At 43.1% G+C, this 18363-nt stretch overlaps 1 protein-coding gene across 10 annotated transcripts in view; it reads right to left on the minus strand.

Annotated features, from left to right (window-relative positions):
• Yap1 (yes-associated protein 1) overlaps nt 1–18363 on the minus strand; it is a 72640-nt gene that overhangs the window by 25035 nt on the left and 29242 nt on the right. For 4 of the 10 annotated variants that reach the window (XM_006509852.3, XM_006509854.4, XM_006509855.4 and 1 more), the window contains exons 3-4: nt 16763–16878; nt 5250–5369 (exon numbers count right to left, since the gene is read on the minus strand). In XM_006509852.3, coding sequence (XP_006509915.1) covers nt 5250–5369; nt 16763–16878 — 236 coding nt within the window. Of the gene's footprint in view, nt 1–5249; nt 5370–8607; nt 8800–16762; nt 16879–18363 lie in introns of those variants that run through there. The other 6 variants (NM_009534.3, NM_001171147.1, XM_006509856.4 and 3 more) reach the window with 3 other exon arrangements.

Consider the following 18363-nt stretch of genomic DNA (forward strand, 5'->3'; position numbering starts at 1 on the left):
ATCAGGTTTATAAACTCTCAAAACCATAGACTACTACTATAAATTACAGTGCTGGGCAGTGGTGGCGCATGCCTTTAATCCCAGCACTTGGGCAGCAGACACAGGCGAATTTCTGAGTTTGAAGCCAGCCTGGTCTACAGAGTGAGTTCCAAGACAGCCAGGGCTACACAGAGAAACCCTGTCTCAAAAAAAACAAAAATAAAAAAGAATTACAGAGGCGCTCGTCTTAGCTGCAGGATCATTAATTTCTAGTAACTTTAGTAAGTATAAAATTTAAAGCGTGAATTTTTTGTAACAAAAACATTAATCTACATTAATTCTTTTGAGGAAAAAAAAGGCATTTATGCTTGTTGAAGGAATGACCTTCTAAAACTACAGAAGAAAGAAATTTTTTTGTTGATTTTAAAGTACAAAACGCTCAGGGCTGGCTGTTAACATGATATAAGGGGCTGAATCAGCTACAAAAAAATTGCAGTAAGTTGGCACAGTAATTAATCTGCCCATCTGGCATTTTATAATACTGGTATTTCTCACTATGGAAATCTGTGGCATAGAAGGGATCAGGATCCACAGCAGGTGGTGGTACATGTCTGAAAATAGAGGCCAGTCTGGGCTACACAGTGAGATCCTGCCTCAAAGAGCTGGAGGGCGGGAAGGTAGGTGAATCATGCCCTTAACTAAGGTTATTATCAATGTATAGCTGGCTTGCCAACACTTAGTAAACCATACATCTAAGTCAGTAGTGATTTTCTTTTAACTAAGATAACTGAAGTAGCATCGAGACAGTGTTATTTTGAAAGGCCAGCTATACTGATGTGAACCAAGCTGGCAATCCACCTGCCTCCCAAGTGCTAGGGTTAAAGGCCCACTACACTCAGGCAAGTATTCCTATCCTTAACTGATTAGAATACGGACAACAATTAAGTAATTCAATCCATATCCCCTCCAACCTTCAAAAGGCTGACCTTTCCCCCCAGCAGCACGATTCGGATGGAACAAAAAGAAAAAGAAGCCAACAAAGCCGAATATCTCAGTGCACACCTGTGTGATCCAGTACACAGGAGACTGAGGCTAGGGTAGTGTCCTGAGAATAGGCCTCACAGACAGACAGACAGACATATTTGAAAGAAGAGCCCTCCCCTTAGCACCTCCTTCTGCACTCTGGAGAAGGAGATGGGAACTGGGATGAGATAGAGGGTGTGTTCTAACTGGTCTTCAGCTTTCTACCCACAGCTGCCACGTCACGTTTCTCCCTAACTATGGAAATGAGGTTGACAGTCTTATTTGGAAGAAAGGGTCAGACAGTGACAGACACTCAGTGGATTAGAGCACGTGTTAGACTCATAGCAGATTCCCCACCACATGGGCTTATCTCTGATTTCCACTTGATGCATTGCTATGGTGCCTTTCACCACAGCCAACCTCTGCCTGCCCGCCCCCCCCCCCCCCACACACACACCCTGGCCTGCGGCTCCTTTCCTTTTATTTTCCCCTGTCCTGTTTCTTCACCTTACTATTCCTTCACTGTGGGACACGGTAAATAACTAGTCCTGTCCTGAGCTGGTGACATGCTGCTGAGGGACAGACTAGAGTGTACGGGCTGACATTCTGAGGTGACCTGGGGTCAGGGTCACAAAGGAAAATGACAAGCAGTAAGACTAACGTTTGAGAGCACCCTAGTCGGACCCCCCAAATTTGCGACTTCTTTGAGTCTTTAAGCAGTAACTAGCCCATCTTCAGCACTGTTTAAAGTTGATGCAATCAGAATCTGAAACTCAACCTTTTTCTTTTTGAAACATTATTTACTGGGGGTGGGGGAATATAAGCAAACTGCCTGCCAACTTAAAAGGAGTCAGTTCTCTCCTTCTACCACGTGGGTCATAGGGATTGAACTCAGGTCACCAAGGCAGGTAAGCTCCTTTAACAATGAGCCATCTTGCTGGCCCCCAGAACTATTTGGATATTTAATAATCTTTTTTTTTAATTAATTAATTTATTATATGTAAGTACACTGTAGCTGTCTTCAGACACTCCAGAAGAGGGAGTCAGATCTCTTTACGGATGGTTTTGAGCCACCATGTGGATGCTGGGATTTGAACTCAGGACCTTTGGAAGAGCAGTCAGTGTTCTTACCCGCTGAGCCATCTCACCAGCCCCCTTGGATATTTAATAATCTTATGTATCAAAGTACTCATGTCAAGAAATGCTTAAGGTAAAGAAGGGCTGGGAGATTGACAGGACTTACTTATGGCAGTTGTTGTGTCATGGTGGTCTCATGTAAGTTCTAAATGTAGAAAAAGGCAGGTCTGTGACAAGTTCACCTTTAGGCAGTGGGGCCAACCCTGCTAAGGACACCAGTATAGTCTGCTCTGCTCCACCAGCAGCACCCCTCATCCTCACCAGCCATTTGCCAGGACTTTTCCTGGAGATAGGGCTTATCGCTAGATGAAAGATTAACATAACAGAGCCTGGCTCCTCTTCAAAGTAAGCCCCAGCTGTGCCCAAAAGGCCACAGTAGGCCTTATGTGGCTGGCCTCTGAAAACCAGAGCCCTCAGCATCCAGTTGTTAACTGCACGCAAGGGTCCAGATGCAGATGTTTCTTTCCTTTTTCCTATGCTTGATATCTCACACAGTGCACAGATATGCAGAAGGGCAAAACTGTCATATATGTGAAGTAAAAATAATCAATTCATTTAAAAAAAAGGGGGTGGGTGGGGGGGGGGGGGATACTTTTAACCCCAGCATTCAGGAGGCAAAAATCAGAGATCTCTTTGAGGCCAGCCTAGTCTACATAATGATTTCCAGGCCAGACAGGGGTGCACAGCAAGACCTATCTGACACAAAACAAAAACACAAGCACAGATTCCTCATGTTTGAACTAAAAGTGCTTTACTCACTGAGCCATCTATATCCCTAGCCTAAAATATGACATAATTTAATATCGGCACAAATACAACAAGACCCATATTCTTTAATGCAGTTAAAAAGCCACCAGCCTCTTGTAGCAACCAGCATTAACATTGACAGAGACTCATCTTTCACAAGCATATGCTAACCATGCATAAAAAACAAGATGTAAAAAACACACACACCACACACAAATCTAAATAAGTGGGAAGTTGCTATTTGAAGCGGGCAATACATTATAGCTTCTCCTCCATCCTAAAAGACTGAAAGACCTTTCTGCCTTTCTGTTTGGCTAGCTAAGACTTAGTCGTTGTCTTACTATGGATCTGGAGAACACAGAGAAGCAAACTCCACATGCATGGAAGCAATAGCTGACACCATGTGCTTGTATCTGCATGGCCCCAGGGTCAGAAACGAGAGGGGGCAGTTTATATTTCTTTGGCAGAGATAAAACACTACCCATTACAGCAAACTTTGGGTTTCAAGGCAAGAGTGAACTCCAGCAGCTAACAGCTTGCTTCTCTCTGCTGTTACTCTACATCAGAGAAGCCCACTAAGTTCTTCTCCCCGCCCCCTCAGTTACACTCCAGCTCTGACTGAAAAGGTCTGGAACAGATTACAAACCGGGCCACAAAATAAAAGGCTCTGGCATGCAGTCAAGCCTGTCTGGAATACACATACACAGTAGGCCCGAGAAGGGGAAGGGATGGCAGGGAGGAGGGGACCTTAGTCGGGATCTCTGTCACTTGCATGTGCTGGGGTGTGTGTGTGTGTGTGTGTGTGTGTGTGTGTGTGTGTGTGTGTGCGCGCGCGCGTATATTTTTTTTCCCACCCCAAAATACCCACTCTTTCCTTAAAAACCCAGCTGTAGGTATGATCAACAGATAAAACTAAGTCCACAGCCAAGATTCTCTTCACTGCTAATGCTTTTCCCACTTTCTTCTTTCTCTCTCTCTTAAAAACAACACACACACCACGGGCACACACATACACAGTTAAAAGTTACAGGGAGTGGTACAGCACAATTCTTCCAAGCTTTCCAAGGGCAGATGAACTGAATCATCAAATATGCTTTAAGGAAATGTGGCTCTTATCATTCCGTTTGACACTAGTGCAGCATTTAAGGATTTCCTACCTCAAAGTGTCCTGCTTGAACCACAAAGGTTTATTCAAGTATTAACAGAATTTGAAGTTGCAAACTGCTAACATGTATGTTGCTTTCTTAACACCACAATGGGTCTTGAAGCACAAACACTATCTGTCAAATATGATGGCCTAGGCTACAACCCCACCTTTGATTTTTCTGGAGGAAGGGGTGAAGGGCGCGAGGGGGAGGGGGGCACTTAACTAGCCAATAAAGCTGACATTTGAGGTAAATCCAAACACTGCTTTTTATTGTTGTGCTGTCTGTTTCCAAGTAAACAGATGGCACTGGAGGATTGTATCTGAGGCTCTAAGTCTCTCTCCGGGGAAGTTATTTTTACTCGGCCTCAGCGTTGTGTTTTAGTGGCATTCACAGAGTTAACTCTCCTTTCCAGTAAAGCCCGTGGCGTGGTCAGGTCAGCCCCCGGGAAGCTTCAAAGGCTCCACACGGTGTCTGACTGCTCAGGTCCGAGTCTGACCCGTTCACTGGTCCGCACATTGTTTCCATTAAGCAGCACCAGGCGGGGCCGAGACGAGTGCTCAAACCACATTATATGTTCCTTTTGAGCTCCATTTTCCATGCTTTGCAAGGAAAAGTTCAGAAAGCCAACAGATGAAACTACAAACAGGACAAAAAGGCCGCGAGTGGGAATGGAGACCCTTAGCTACCCGAGCACATTGGGAGGAGGCCTCTGCTTTGCTTCCCATTTCCTAAGTAAAGAGTGAAGGAAAAGACCTTAATGTAAAACTATGTTAAAAAGCCCCACCAATTGTAAACCGCTTTCCTTAGGCCTGTTCTCTTGCTCAGAGCCTTTCTCTACCTTCAGCCCTGATGGTGCAGCACACGGAGCACGCATGCACATCTCTGGGGAAAACAAACTCAGTTCCAGTTTGTAGAACACAGCGGGCATGTTTCCAACAAGATCACCACATGAATGAAGCAATGACTCCGGCCTGGAGCTTTACTGAATTCACCACCCAGGCTCAGGCTGGAATGCTAATTTGGACCTAGATTTCTTAGGTTTAAAAAAATGAAACACTTAAACAAAAAACAGCAAAAACCCAGCAAGGAAAGAAGTTGGGTATACAGCATTTGCTACTAAAGGTGTTGCAGATTCTGTTTTGTTTTTTTAAGTTTTCTTAAGTCTCCCTAGCCCCCACACTAACATCAAAATAACCACAAAGGTTCTGAGTAAACCTTTACCAAAACGAGGGTCCAGCCTTGGGTCCAGCCAGGATGTGGTCTTGTTCTTATGGTTTATGTAGTAAACTTCTCCATCCTGAGTCATGGCTTGCTCCCATCCATCAGGAAGAGGTCCTACAAAACAGAAATCAGACTAGTTGGTTTTGATCTGGTGCACCTCAAAAAGTTGAGAGGTGCTCCTTTAAAAAAGAACAGACACAATCAGATAAAAAGCAGTGCATTAAGACAGATTACAGCCTATGTAAGAGAAAATAAGGCAGGGCCACCTAACTGATTATCCACCAGGAAAATCAAATCATTGTGAAAATCAAATCAGTAGTGAAATTGGCATCCCCAAAGGCACAGGTGAGAACTTTAAGTGGTCAGACTAAAAGCACACTTTAGCTGACAGCCACGGTCCATTATTTACGGGACTACCTCACACCAAGAAACCCAGACTATAGATTCAACTCCAAGTACTGGACTACAAAGTCTGCTAGCACGAGAGGATTATAGCTGAAATTGTGAGTGTGCTGGCAGGACAGAGAGTTTTTGAAAGGTGACACCTACTGTGAGGTAAAAAGAATGTCCTATTTTCATAGAAGTAAGGAAGTGTCTGCGAAGTATCGAATGGAAAGAGCCCAGAATGAAAATGATGGGTGGAAGAAGCACCCACATCACCCACGAGACACACAGACCAACCAAACCTCTAACCAAGAAGGCGGCTCACTCCGGAGGTATTTTTGAAAATACCTTTTAAAAGGTCAGAGTCCTGAGACACTGAGTGACTGAGACACACGGTGATTTCTTAGTGCTTGCTCACCTGACCTCTGGCCACCATCCCGCCATCAGCCATCAGCCAGAAGAACCAGCAGCTCCATCCTGGCCTCTGTGCTCAGAGTCCACCCTAAAGACTGCACTAATGTTCTGTTTAGCTCGTCTGAGAACCCATCAGCCCAAGGGAAGCAACAGGCAGTGACCGTTCATTTCCACTTTTAAAACCACACAATGATTTCACCTTGTCCCCACACAGATGAACAATCAGGTGTGCCCAGGGTAGTCTGAATTCATGTTCCACTTCTGTTTCCATTTCTGCTTCCTGGCACTATAAATCTGCTAGCCCAAACTCTTGTCTGCATTCCTAGATTACAAGAAACTGTCAAGCTTTTGCTCATTGTTAATTTCACTAAGAATGGTAGCTTTACAAGAACTAAGTGCAAGTCAGGTATAGTCCCTACACACATGCAATCTCAATGATTCAGGAGACTGAGGCCACTTCACACAACCACAAATTCAAAGCCAGCACTAATTTAGTGAACCTTATCTTTAAAACAATTTTAGAGGGTAAGCAATATAAGCCAATGGGTGAGATCTTGCGCAGTACATGTTAGATCCTGGGTTTGATTTCTAGTTTTGAAAACAAACATGGGCTGGAGAGATGGCTCTGCGGTTAAGAGCACCGACTGCTCTTCTGAAGGTCCTCAGTTCAAATCCCAGAAACCACATGGTGGCTCACAACCATTCGTAACAAAATCTGACGCCCTCTTCTGGAGTGTCTGAAGACAGCTACAGTAATACTCACATATAATAAATGAATATTTAAGAAAAAAAAAAGGAAAAGAAAACAAACATTAGTTCAGAAAGTTTTCTACTAATATCAGTCTACCATTCAAAAGTTGAATGAAAACCTTGAAAGAGAGTTACAGATGTGAATGAGGGTGCAAGATAAGTTGGAATTGCATTTTCTCTCCCCTTATCAATTAATTACAAATGAAACCATGTATTTACCTTAAAGATAACAGCCTTATGTGCACTCCATATCAAAATGTAACTTTAAAGCAGAAAAAACTACCTATTTATCTCTGTCTCTCACATGTGCTGTGTAGAACTAGAACGTTGTGTGGACACAGGCTGAATTATAAACAGGTAGGTATGATGCTCGGCTACAGCCCTGAGGTCAGGTGCTCACCTAGCCAAAACATGTCCAAGAGTGTCAGTCAGCCAACGTGTTCACAGATGAAAATAAAGATCTGTAACTAAAAAAATTCAGGAAAACAATACAATCTGGACTTCAGTAGACGTGGTCCTGAAGGGGAGTTTGGTCCATTGGGTGTAGAAAAGATGATGTTGTTTTCAAAACTAGACGACCATGCCTGATTCCTCATACCAAAGTCATTTAGGTGAGACGATAAATATTGAAGGGAAAAGAAGATGGAGAACGAGACCAATATTTTAAATGAGATGAAAGAAGAGGGTTTAAAAAAAGGCAGAATTAGAATAAACAAGAAAAACGATTAAAAATAATTTAAAATTTAGATTTATCCTCAGGAAAATACAATTTTATACAGAATTTGCCAATATTATTTGATCTATAATTATCTTCTAGAACAAAATCTAACTTCTTGAAGTATTTTAAACAACTTAAGATAAAATAGACTGCAACACAGGAGACTCAACCTCCTGTTCCTGCCTGTGTGGTCTTGCCTTGGTAATAATTCAGGAAAACTATTTGCATTTCTACCCAACAGCAAAGTCTTCACCGACCCTGTGTTAGACCAGCCCCTCCTCACCTGCCTGAGTCAGAAATCGCAGAGGACAATGAGAGGCTGGCCGCACACATCCTGGGCATAGTAACTGCCTTAGAAAGTACTTCCAGGAGGAAGTGGCTCTAAAATCTAGGCCAATTTCAAATGAGTATATGCTGCTGTCACTACACAGCAGGCAGTTCTGCACTCTTTGCAAGCAACTATTAACTCAATTAAAAAGCTCACAACCTAGAAACAATTATCTACCACCTAAGTCAGAAAGTGGCAGACTTGGGACTCAAAGCCAGTCGAGTTCTCTAGAACACTGCAAACTTGACCAACAGCAGTCAAAGCTGCTCTGCTCATTTTTTAAATTTCTTTCTGAAACTTGAAAACATCTCAGACATTATGGGTTATATAGACCACTTCCCCTTTAAAGCATTGCACAAGTTAATACTAAGTCCCTCTCCCATATTCAGAATGTGGAGGGGGGAGGAGGGGGGGAAGAGAGGGAGGGAGAGAGCGAGCGAGCATAAAATCCTTTTGCCTCAATTTCTGTAGTATCATTTTTCTGCACAAGCTTAGATGTTTGAATCTAAAACAATCACAAACAAACTGATGAACCCAAGTGCCCAATGTATTATCAGAACCCCACCCTACCCCCATGACTCTCAAATGTCACTGAGGCCTTGCTTGGTGTGCCTCAGCACCCTTCTAGACTGCCAATGGCAGTGAGAGACAAGCACGTGGACCACATACTGAAAGCTCAAGGTGGAATCCTGCTGCTTTCCAGTGTCCTATATCTTGAGCTTACAACTTGGCCTATTCTTGGCTAAACATTTATTAACCTTCTAATCTTGGGCAAGCTCCTTAACAGTGATGGTTCCTTTTATCTTCAGAATGTAGATGAACACGCCTAAATAAGGAAGAAAGCTCCACACAGAATGCTTATTGTAGGTGCTCTAGAACAAAGTGGTCCTGCTTCTAGAAAAGCAACCACTCTGGTCCACTGAGTCATCTCTCCAGCCAAGAGTCGTGTTTGTTTGGTTTTAATGGAATTCTCAGAATGTTCAGAAGACTCCAAACTCCTCCCAGGTATTGTGACGTGTCTTCTGTCTGTTCCTGGACTCTGCTGTGTTTCAGGTCTCAGCAGGTGCTCTCACAACTAACCTACCTTTCCTTCCCTCTCACTAAACTGTTCACCAGGTCCAAAATCAAGCACTCCTTCTCCCATTCACTACTTACACCCTGCCATCCTCCATGACTCCAAATGGCCTCCTTGCTAACTTTGACTGGCTCCTCCAGTTGACGTCACTGTTTTCCCAGCATATGGCTCAATGGGAAAACCATACCCTGCTTGGATTCTTTCCCTTTCCTCCGCATAGATGGGGGGCTCCCCCTTGAGTCTACCTAGGCCCACGGCTACAGGAGCTACAGAAAAATCCACGAGAGGCTATCTCCCTCCAGCCCTTCATCACTTAAGGTTGTAACTAGTTATCCTCCCCTTTGCCGTTTTAACAACAGGAAAATATAATGTGTCTGTCTATAACCTGCTCTTGTGATTTAAGCAGTGGCTGGCATGCAGGAAGGGCTTGAATAATGGCCGAGGGTGGGAATGAAACTCTGCTCCCCTTGGTGAGCCCTTCGCGACAGCCATCATCTACTGCTTCCTGCGTTTGCTCTGCTGGCTCAGCAAGGGAATCACCTGTGTAACTCTGTTGTGATTTTGTTACAGAAAAGGCAACATTTGCTGGTATTTGTTGAATCAATGACTTTGGAAGGGCAGTGTCTAGTCTCAAGGGACAGCAGTGACAACTGTCAAATCTCACATATTAGTATCATGGAATACCAGAGCACCTGGGACATGCCACTCACGAAACTCAGGCTCAGATAAAAACACTGCTGTACTCATGGCATCCTGACCTTGTCCACACCAGCACTCCTCCCTTCACGAGCTAACTCGCCAAGGGGCTGGAAAGATGGCTTAGAGGTTTAGGGTACTGGCTGCTCTTCCAGAGGACCTGGGTTGGGTTTCCAGCATCCAGATGACGGCTCACAACCATCTCTAACCCAGTTCTGGGGGATTGATAGCCTCTTCTGGCTTCCAAGGTTACCATGTTACACAGACATACATGCAGGTAAAATACCATACTCATTTTAAAAAAGAAAAGTGACTTGAGTCCCAGTTGAGTGGGCATGGGTACAGGCTTGGAGAGGACAACCTCAGGGGCCACACCAATGAAGAAAAATGACTCCTTCCCCAGCAGCCAACTGCCAGTGCCCCTCCTCACACCCATGCTGGAATATGAACGGGCTTCATCTTCTGCAAGTTGCCACAGGCTGTTGTGTGAGCTTTTGCATTTAAGAGCCATGTCAGGTCCACAGCGCTCACAGCATAGCAGCATTTCACAACACTCCTCCCTATTCTTTTGGCTCTTATAGTTTTTCTACCCCATCTTAAATGATGTTCCACAAGACTTAAGAGGACATGGGTCTGTTATGTATGTCCCACTTAGGGTTATGCATTAAGTATCAGTTTTGAACTTAATTCAACAGCTCAGTGATTTGGTAAGATCAGTTTTCTCAAAGCGCTCATGTAGACTTCAAACTGGCAAAGTAAAACAATCTCTTTCGTTAACACCAAAGGAAAGTTTTACCCACTGATTATTCTTACATAAATGGTTTTTATGTAAAAAAATATGTAATATACTGCAGGATTTAATCCATTTCACTTACATTCCTGTCTATATATGGTAGTCTAGATGCCATTTTTGAAAAATTAACATCTTAAATCTTTCACAAATACTCCTTCCATGAGTCACAAAAGCTGTTGGAGCAATAGTGACCAGAAGGATTTAAAAATCGGTGGAAAAGACAAAAATAAAATCCTAGGACTAACCGAGGGAGGAAATAAAACAGGATTTCATTTGGTCCTCAAATGCAAATAATTTAATCTCTTTCCACAAAGTTTCCAAAACATCTACAAAAAATACTGGAGAATAAGTTTAACATGGACATTTCTATCTTCGAGTCTTAATATTTAACGACTTGTTTTCCTCAGGAGAATTGGCTAATGGCAATTAACACAGGGACAGCTTCCCCTGGCGTTCTCTGAGTTTGCTCCTGCTCTGCTCTTTCCCCTGGAGGGCCAGGTAACAAAAGTTTACATTTGTTGCTTTTACAAGATCAGAATTTACACCTAACAGTAACTATCAGAGTTCAAATAACTCCTAAATATATGGAAAGCATTGCTGATGCGTGCTCCCAGGACAGATCAAGGGTGCTCCCTTTGGTTGAACTCAAAGCTTGGAAATGTCTCACCTGCAATAGTTAGATCTCAAAGCAAACAAAAACCCTGCAGCAAGGTATCTAGCACCAGCCTATAACCCTTGATACTTGGGACACAGGGAGAAAGGTCCAAAGTCCAAGCCTAGTCTGGGTTATAAAATCCTATCAAGGCTGGCTAGATAGACCCTAAAAGCTCTGGCTGAGCTCAGCTCCCAGCACCCACTCCAGACCCAGGGATCCAGGGCCTCTTTGTATGCAAGTGATACAAATATATACACTCACACACACATAGTAAGTCAAGAAACAAAAATTTAAAACTGTTGATTAGAAAATAAAAAGATTAGCAGGATGGTTTAGTAAATAGGGTCCTGCTGTCAAAACTAAAACCTGAGTTTGGTCCCCAGGTCCCACATAGTAGGGGAAAATGATTCCCACAAGCTGTGCACCACACCCCCCCCCCTATTTTGGAAGGGGACGAGAGAGGGGGAGAAGGGGAAATAGGGAGAGGAAGAAGGGGTAGAAGAGAGGGAGAAAGCAGCATTATTAAAGACACTGAAAAACAATTAACCAGTGTCCACCCCAGCATTCAGAAGCCAGGTCAAGATATATTCCAAGTTTGAGGCCAGCTTGGTGCTGCAGTTGGATCTGCATCAAAAAACAAACAAAACACAAGAAAGTTACTTACAAATTCAACTCAATACAACTACTCTGGTATGTACAAAAGGAGAAAAGAAAACTTGAGTAGCAGCACTGGGCTATGTCAAAGGCCCTGATCCAGAGTGCATGAGCAGCTCTGAGCAGAGTAAAGTCAGCTTTGTGCTGGCTAGTGTCAGGATTAACAAGCTTCAGGATTCCTGGTACTGGAGACTAAGGCCATCTGCAAACTGACTGGCCATTTTATCTTTGGGTGATTGACAGTTTCTATTTCAGCAAGAAGTTTGAAAATCTTTGTGCTTCTTTCAAGCTGCTTATTTGCACTTATAGAATGGGGGTTGGGAGCAGGAACAGGATGAGCTGGGGGGGTCAGTGCTGGGAATAAAATCTTGAGCAAGGTTCTATAAGTACAATAAGTCCAATCCTTGACCCACATTATTATGTAAGAATAGTGGTTAGTTCTAAATTACTAACCAAGGTGCATGAATGGTTGGGTTTCCAGTTCAGCAATAAAGTCTAAGCCTGGCTCAAATGAAGTCTTGGGTTTGATCCACAGCACAAAAAATAAATTAATAAAAATAAAATAAAATAAAATAAAATAAAACAGGCTGTTAAAGCAAACCAAATCCCCCCCAAACACAAACACACCACCACCACCACCACCATCACCACCGCTGCCGCCTTTCGACATAGGTCTCATATAATCCAGGATGGCATCTGAACTATGTGGCTGAGCTAGTCTTAATGCCTGACCTTCCTGACACCATCTGCAGAGTAAAGGGTTGGTTATACAGGCTGAACACCACTTCTAAGGGTTACAGATGACCATGTTTATGCTAATGTAGCTCCCCAAGACCACGCTTCTTCCCTCCCTGTCTTCCTACCTCCTCTTTTGTAAACACCCCAAAACTTTTCCCATTTCAACTTGTCATTTCTCAGATTATCTGAATTGCCTTGTATGAAAAGAAAAACATAGCCATTTTACTTAAAAACTTTGTGAAGAGTTATTTGTGAGATGTCAGGAATAACTAACAAGACAAATAAATTGGTTCCTTATTGCACTGACTGTGGGCTTCACTCAAATATTATTCCTGCTTGAATTTTTACTAATACAGTCTTGTTAGCATAGTACTACACTCATTAATATAGTGTTACGATGTTGAGATTTTATCTTAAAATAACCAAAAGGAAAAAAGATATCTGAATATGCAACACTGTACTGTCTGATTAAAGTAGAAAATAAGCTCACTACTTAACTAAAAAGCTTAAGGCCTTGATCACAGAAAGCTTCAAAGAAACAGTTCATCTTTGTCATGGTTGACAGGTGTTTTAAATTACTTTAAATGAAGTAATAACCAGCTACCAGTAATTACAAATAGTTTATAAAATATTAATCTTTTTTATACCTTTTGTTTTTTGAGATAATCTAATTATATCATTACCCCTTTCCCTCCAAATCCCCATATACCCCAATCAGGGTTGCCTTTCAAAGACACATGCCTCTAGATTGAAATTTTAACAGACCATTATGCCCATCATTTTACGTGGGCACAAGGTTAGCTGAGATTAAAGCTTCCTGGGGGTTGCAGCTCAGGGTAAGGGCACGAGCAGGGATTTGTTTTGATCTCCTGGTCCAAGATTGTATAGCTCTTCTAATTTTCATTTCAAAACATTTATTTCACTCTGAAATGTCTACATGGAGAAGGACTAAAATATTCTTTAATTTATGTGAAGTAGCTGGGGATGGTAGCTCACATCTCAGCACCTGAGAGGAAGAAGATGAAGGAGTTCAGAGCCAGCTTTGGCTACTTAGTACAAGGCCAGGTAGGGATACACAAGACATGATCTCAAATGAGAGTATGTATGTATGTGCTGAAGCCCCAGTGTAAGTGGAGGAGGGGAAGACGGGGGCTGGGGGAGTGGACACGGGGACAATGTTCAGTGGAAGAGTCTTTCCCACATCTGGGTGAGGCCAGGAACTCAATTCTCTATTGGGAGAAAACAAAAAACCTCCAGATTTAGTCACACCACACACACCACCAGTGTCATCAGCACTGAATAGACCAAGTAGCATGGTCTCTGGCTAAAATTTGTTTTATTCTGGAGACTTCCACATATAATAGGCTCCCACGATCCCCAAGTTTTAGGTGCATTGATTAAACCATCAATGTATAAAAAAAAATTAAATAAAAAATTAAAACTGTATATTAAAATGTATAGATATTTTGTTACTTCACAGTAATCCAGTATAACCAACTACTTACATGGTTAGAGACCATTTACAGCACACACTAGTTTAAAGCTTGCCATTTAAAACACTCCTGTATTCTATAGGTGACCTGGACAGTTCTGACTTGGTATCCCTGGAGTCTTGAACACAATTGTGTGTGTGTGTGTGTGTGTGTGTGTGTGTGTGTGTGTGTGTAGGGAGCACTAGGTCTCACTGCAGCCATCCCCCTGCCTCTGCTCTTGCAGTGTTGGCTTCCTGGCATGTGTCATTACACAGCTTCCTTCTGAAGTAGTTGGTGATTATATTTTTAAGGCCTTTGTTTCAGCACAGCTGTAGACCTATCTCTTCCTAGCTCACTGTACCGTCTAACCACAAAGTCCTCCTTAAAGGACAGTGTAATTACTAGAAACAAATCTCTATGAGCAAACCATAGTTTCTGGTCTCCAATGTCACCCTGTCCTCTTTTGTCCCCTCTGCCACTTATCACATGGTTTAGAGACTAGGAGTGGGGTCTTAAGAGCTCCTAGCAAGTTCTAAATACAGACTTCTATCACCTGAAAACCAGCTGCTGTTACACCTCTGACTCTCAGTGGGAGGCTGCAGGGGAGAACATAGGGCTCAGCTGGTAAAGCCTCCCAAGCTTGATACTTGAGCTCAACTCTTAGACCTGAGGCAGAAGAGAATCCAACCCCAAACCTTATGCTCTGACACACTGAAGCCTCTCCCCCATACATAATAACAAACAATCAAAATATAATTTTTATTGACGGGCATGGTCACAGACACTTTTAATCCCAGCACTAGGGAGGCAGAGGCAGGTGGAACTTTGTGAGTTTGGATAGTCAGGGCTCCATGGAGAAACTCTTTCAAAAGAATCAAACCAAAAAATGGAAGGGTAAGGATAAACAAATGGATGAACCACTGTGATAAAACAGTGTTCTAAAAGGAGTCAACCAACTTCAGTGAACACAGGCTGCCCTCATCTTCCACAGTAAGGAAGTGTCTGCTACTGACTTTTATTTGAAATCTGGTAGTTAAAGAAAAAAAAAGTTACCAAAGTAAAACTACCAGTGAAAAATACCCACGTCATTTTCACCTTTTAAACTCTAGGATTTAAATCAAATAGATTCTGAGAGTGCCAAAGTCTATGCCAGCTGTGGGACCTTATTCTTCAGCAAGTCACCTTTATAATTAGCATTGCTCAACCCCACATTCTACCCTAACTTTCATTTTCAGCCATCACCTTTTAAAGCTTGTTTTCAACCAAAGCAGGCGTGAGGTTAGGGCAGGAGGAGGTCTCACATCTGCAAACCCTCCAGTCAAGTCTGCTACCAGATTCCTGCCCACTGTTAGAAGCTCCAGTTAGGCAGCTGTGTGTGGCCTTGGACCCATTCAACAAAGAGAAAGGCTCACTGCACCTGATTGGGGGCAAGGAAGAGGCTTTTGCTTACTACCTGTCATTTAAGCCAAAAGCTTTCTTTCTATGGGGCTGGAGAGATGACTCAGGGGTTAAAAGCCCCTACTGCTCTTGCAGAGGAACCAGGATGGGTTCCCAGCACCCATGCGGTGGCTTATAACCATCTCTAACTGCTGTTTCCAGATGTGCCCTCCATGGCCACCTATGTACATGGTATGTCATACATACATACAGGCAAAACCTATACATTTCAACTAAAAACATTATTTAAAAATCAAATAAAAAAATCTCATATACAGAAAAGAAACTTAAACACATAAGGGCTTTAAATGAATCGATAACTTCCTGTAGCATCCATCTCTCCTCTAGTGAGTAGGATTACTGCTCATTATGCAAACAAGGAAAAGCTGTAGTCACATAACTGTGTTTGCTTTTGTTTGGTTGAGACAGCGTGCACTATGGAGCCTTGGCTGTTCTGGAAATCACTCTGTAGACCAGGCTGGCCTCAAACTCACAGAGCTCTGCCTCCTGAGTACCGGGATTAAAGGGTCCCCTCACTGCACCCAGCAGTGAAGACGGTTTAGCAATGCATGCTGCTACATCTAGAAGTAAGAGGGGTAGGTGCTCAGTGGTTTATGGCACACAGTATCCTTATAGGTTCTGTCAAGGTAATACAAACATCTGCTTTAAAAAGAGTTTGAATCTAGCAAGATGGCACACAAACAGGCAGAGGCAGGCAAGTTTGAGGCTAGTTTCTGGCAGATCCCATCTCAAAACCAAACAAATAAAAAGGGAGTTTTGAATACCAAAGCTTGGACTCTAACACCCCTAAGGCAATCGTGCCATACAGCTGTGCTCTTCTCATCCTTAAAGCATTAAAATAAACTACGTGCTTTCTATTCATATTACAAATGCATGAGTCAAGGCCATCATAGATCCTGGACGGAAGACAGCAGCACTCAAACACAAACTCACAGGGTGGTAGAGGCAGGAGGAGCGGGGCTTCTGGGTCAGCCATCACTACATTAGACCATCTCAGGAATGCTTTGGGGAAGGGGGCGTTCAGGGGTAAAGGTGCTTTGCTGCCATGTCTACCGACCTGAGTGTGATCCTTGAGTGTCACGTGATGGTAGGAGAACAGACTCTCTAAAGCTGTTGTCATATGCCATTGTGTAAGTACACACACACACAACAAACAAATATGATGTCAAAAACCAAAAGTAAAAACACCAAACAACTTACAACCACATGACTACAGGAAGCCTGAGCTTTAGAAAACTCCTGTCCAATTATCAGTCTCCTCAATGGATTAAGACTAAATGCATGCTACTTTAACTTCAACTGGCTCTGGGTAGAAAGGAAGACAAGGATACAAACAGCATGCACGTGGCTCTCCCAACAGGGTGGTGCTCACCTGAGGCAGAATTCATCAGCGTCTGGGGCACCGCTGGGCTGGCAGGCGCAGGAACGTTCAGTTGCGAAAGCATGGCCTTCCGGGGGTCCTGCCATGTTGTTGTCTGATCGTTGTGACTGAGACAAAGCAGAGTAAAAGTCAAACCGTCACCCCTAAGAAGCCTCATACAGAGAATGGCTGAATCCTCAGCAGAATCAGAGCTCACTCTGCCTTCCCACCCTGGACAAGTCACTGAATTACCGGTAATTTCTATTTGTTGGTATGATGTCTGAGTGCTTTACCACTGAACAAGTGTGTGTCCTTTTAGAAGTCTCTATGTTAAAACCCAAGCTACAGGGGACAGGGGAGATGCCATACTAGCATAAAGATCTGACCTCCATACTTGAGGGAGGGAAACAGACGGACTCCCTAGAGCTCAGTGGCCAGCCAGTCCAGTCAAGACAAGATCAGGACTTAGTGAGAACCTGTCTCGAGACAGGAAGCAATGGAGGAAGACATCCAATGTCAACTCTGGCCTCCTCCATACATGCAAGAGTGCACATGTGAACACACATTCACAAGTATAGTGCACACACACAAAATTCAAAACCCCAAAGAGCCCTAACAAAGACTGTAATCTGGATTACGTGGGTATGTTTGGGCAACCTGCTTAATCTTCACAAAGGGGTAGTGGAGACTGTTTTATTTACTTCCCAGAGTTTTGAGAATCAACTTCATATTTAAAAGCCACTGGACCTGTGGCTCCTATAAAAGGCTGTGAGCCTGGCATAGTGGTGCACACTTTTAATTCCAGGACCCAGGAGGCTGAGACAGGAGGATCTCTGTGAGTTCAAGGCCAGCCTAGTTCACCTAGTAAGTACCAGTTTCCCAGTACCCATCTATCAAGCAGTCTGGGTCAGAAACGACTGTAACTACAGATCTTCAGAATTCTGTTGTTTTTCTGGCCTCTGTGGGCACATACATATACTCACACACAAATTTAAAAACAAATCTTTTATTAAAGGAAAAAGAATAATGTAGGTGTAAGAGAGATAGAAAGGTCTAGAGGTTTCAGATGGCTGTCACCTGGTAGGGGATAAAGTGATAACACAAAGATTCAGTAAAAATGTTTCTAGAGGCTAGAGAGAGATGGCTCAGAGGTTAGGAGCACTGGCTGTTCTACCAAAGGTCCTGAGATCAATCCCCAGCAACCACATGACGGCTTAGCACCATCTATAATGAGATCTGGTGGCCTCCTCTGGCATGCAGACCTACATGTAGGCAGAGTACGATATACATAATAAACAAACCTAAAAGAAAGTTTCTAGTCAATTAATTCAACCAACATCAAGCTTAGAATTAACTATGAGCTAGGAAACAAAACAAGCAAACACAGATACACTGTCTCCTCAGAAAGAATCCCAAAATAGTAACTGTAGGAAACCTCTGAACAGAGAGTTCTTCTTTTTTTTTTTTTTTCCTAAAAAAAGAATTGTTTATTTATTATCTATAAGTACACTGTAGCTATCTTCAGACACACCAGAAGAGGGCATCAGATCTCATTACAGATAGTTTTAAGCCACCATGTGGTTGCTGGGATTTGAACTCAGGACCTCTGGAAG

This window comes from Mus musculus, chromosome 9 (genome assembly GCF_000001635.26).
Source record: "Mus musculus strain C57BL/6J chromosome 9, GRCm38.p6 C57BL/6J".
NCBI classification, from domain to species: Eukaryota; Metazoa; Chordata; class Mammalia; order Rodentia; family Muridae; genus Mus; species Mus musculus.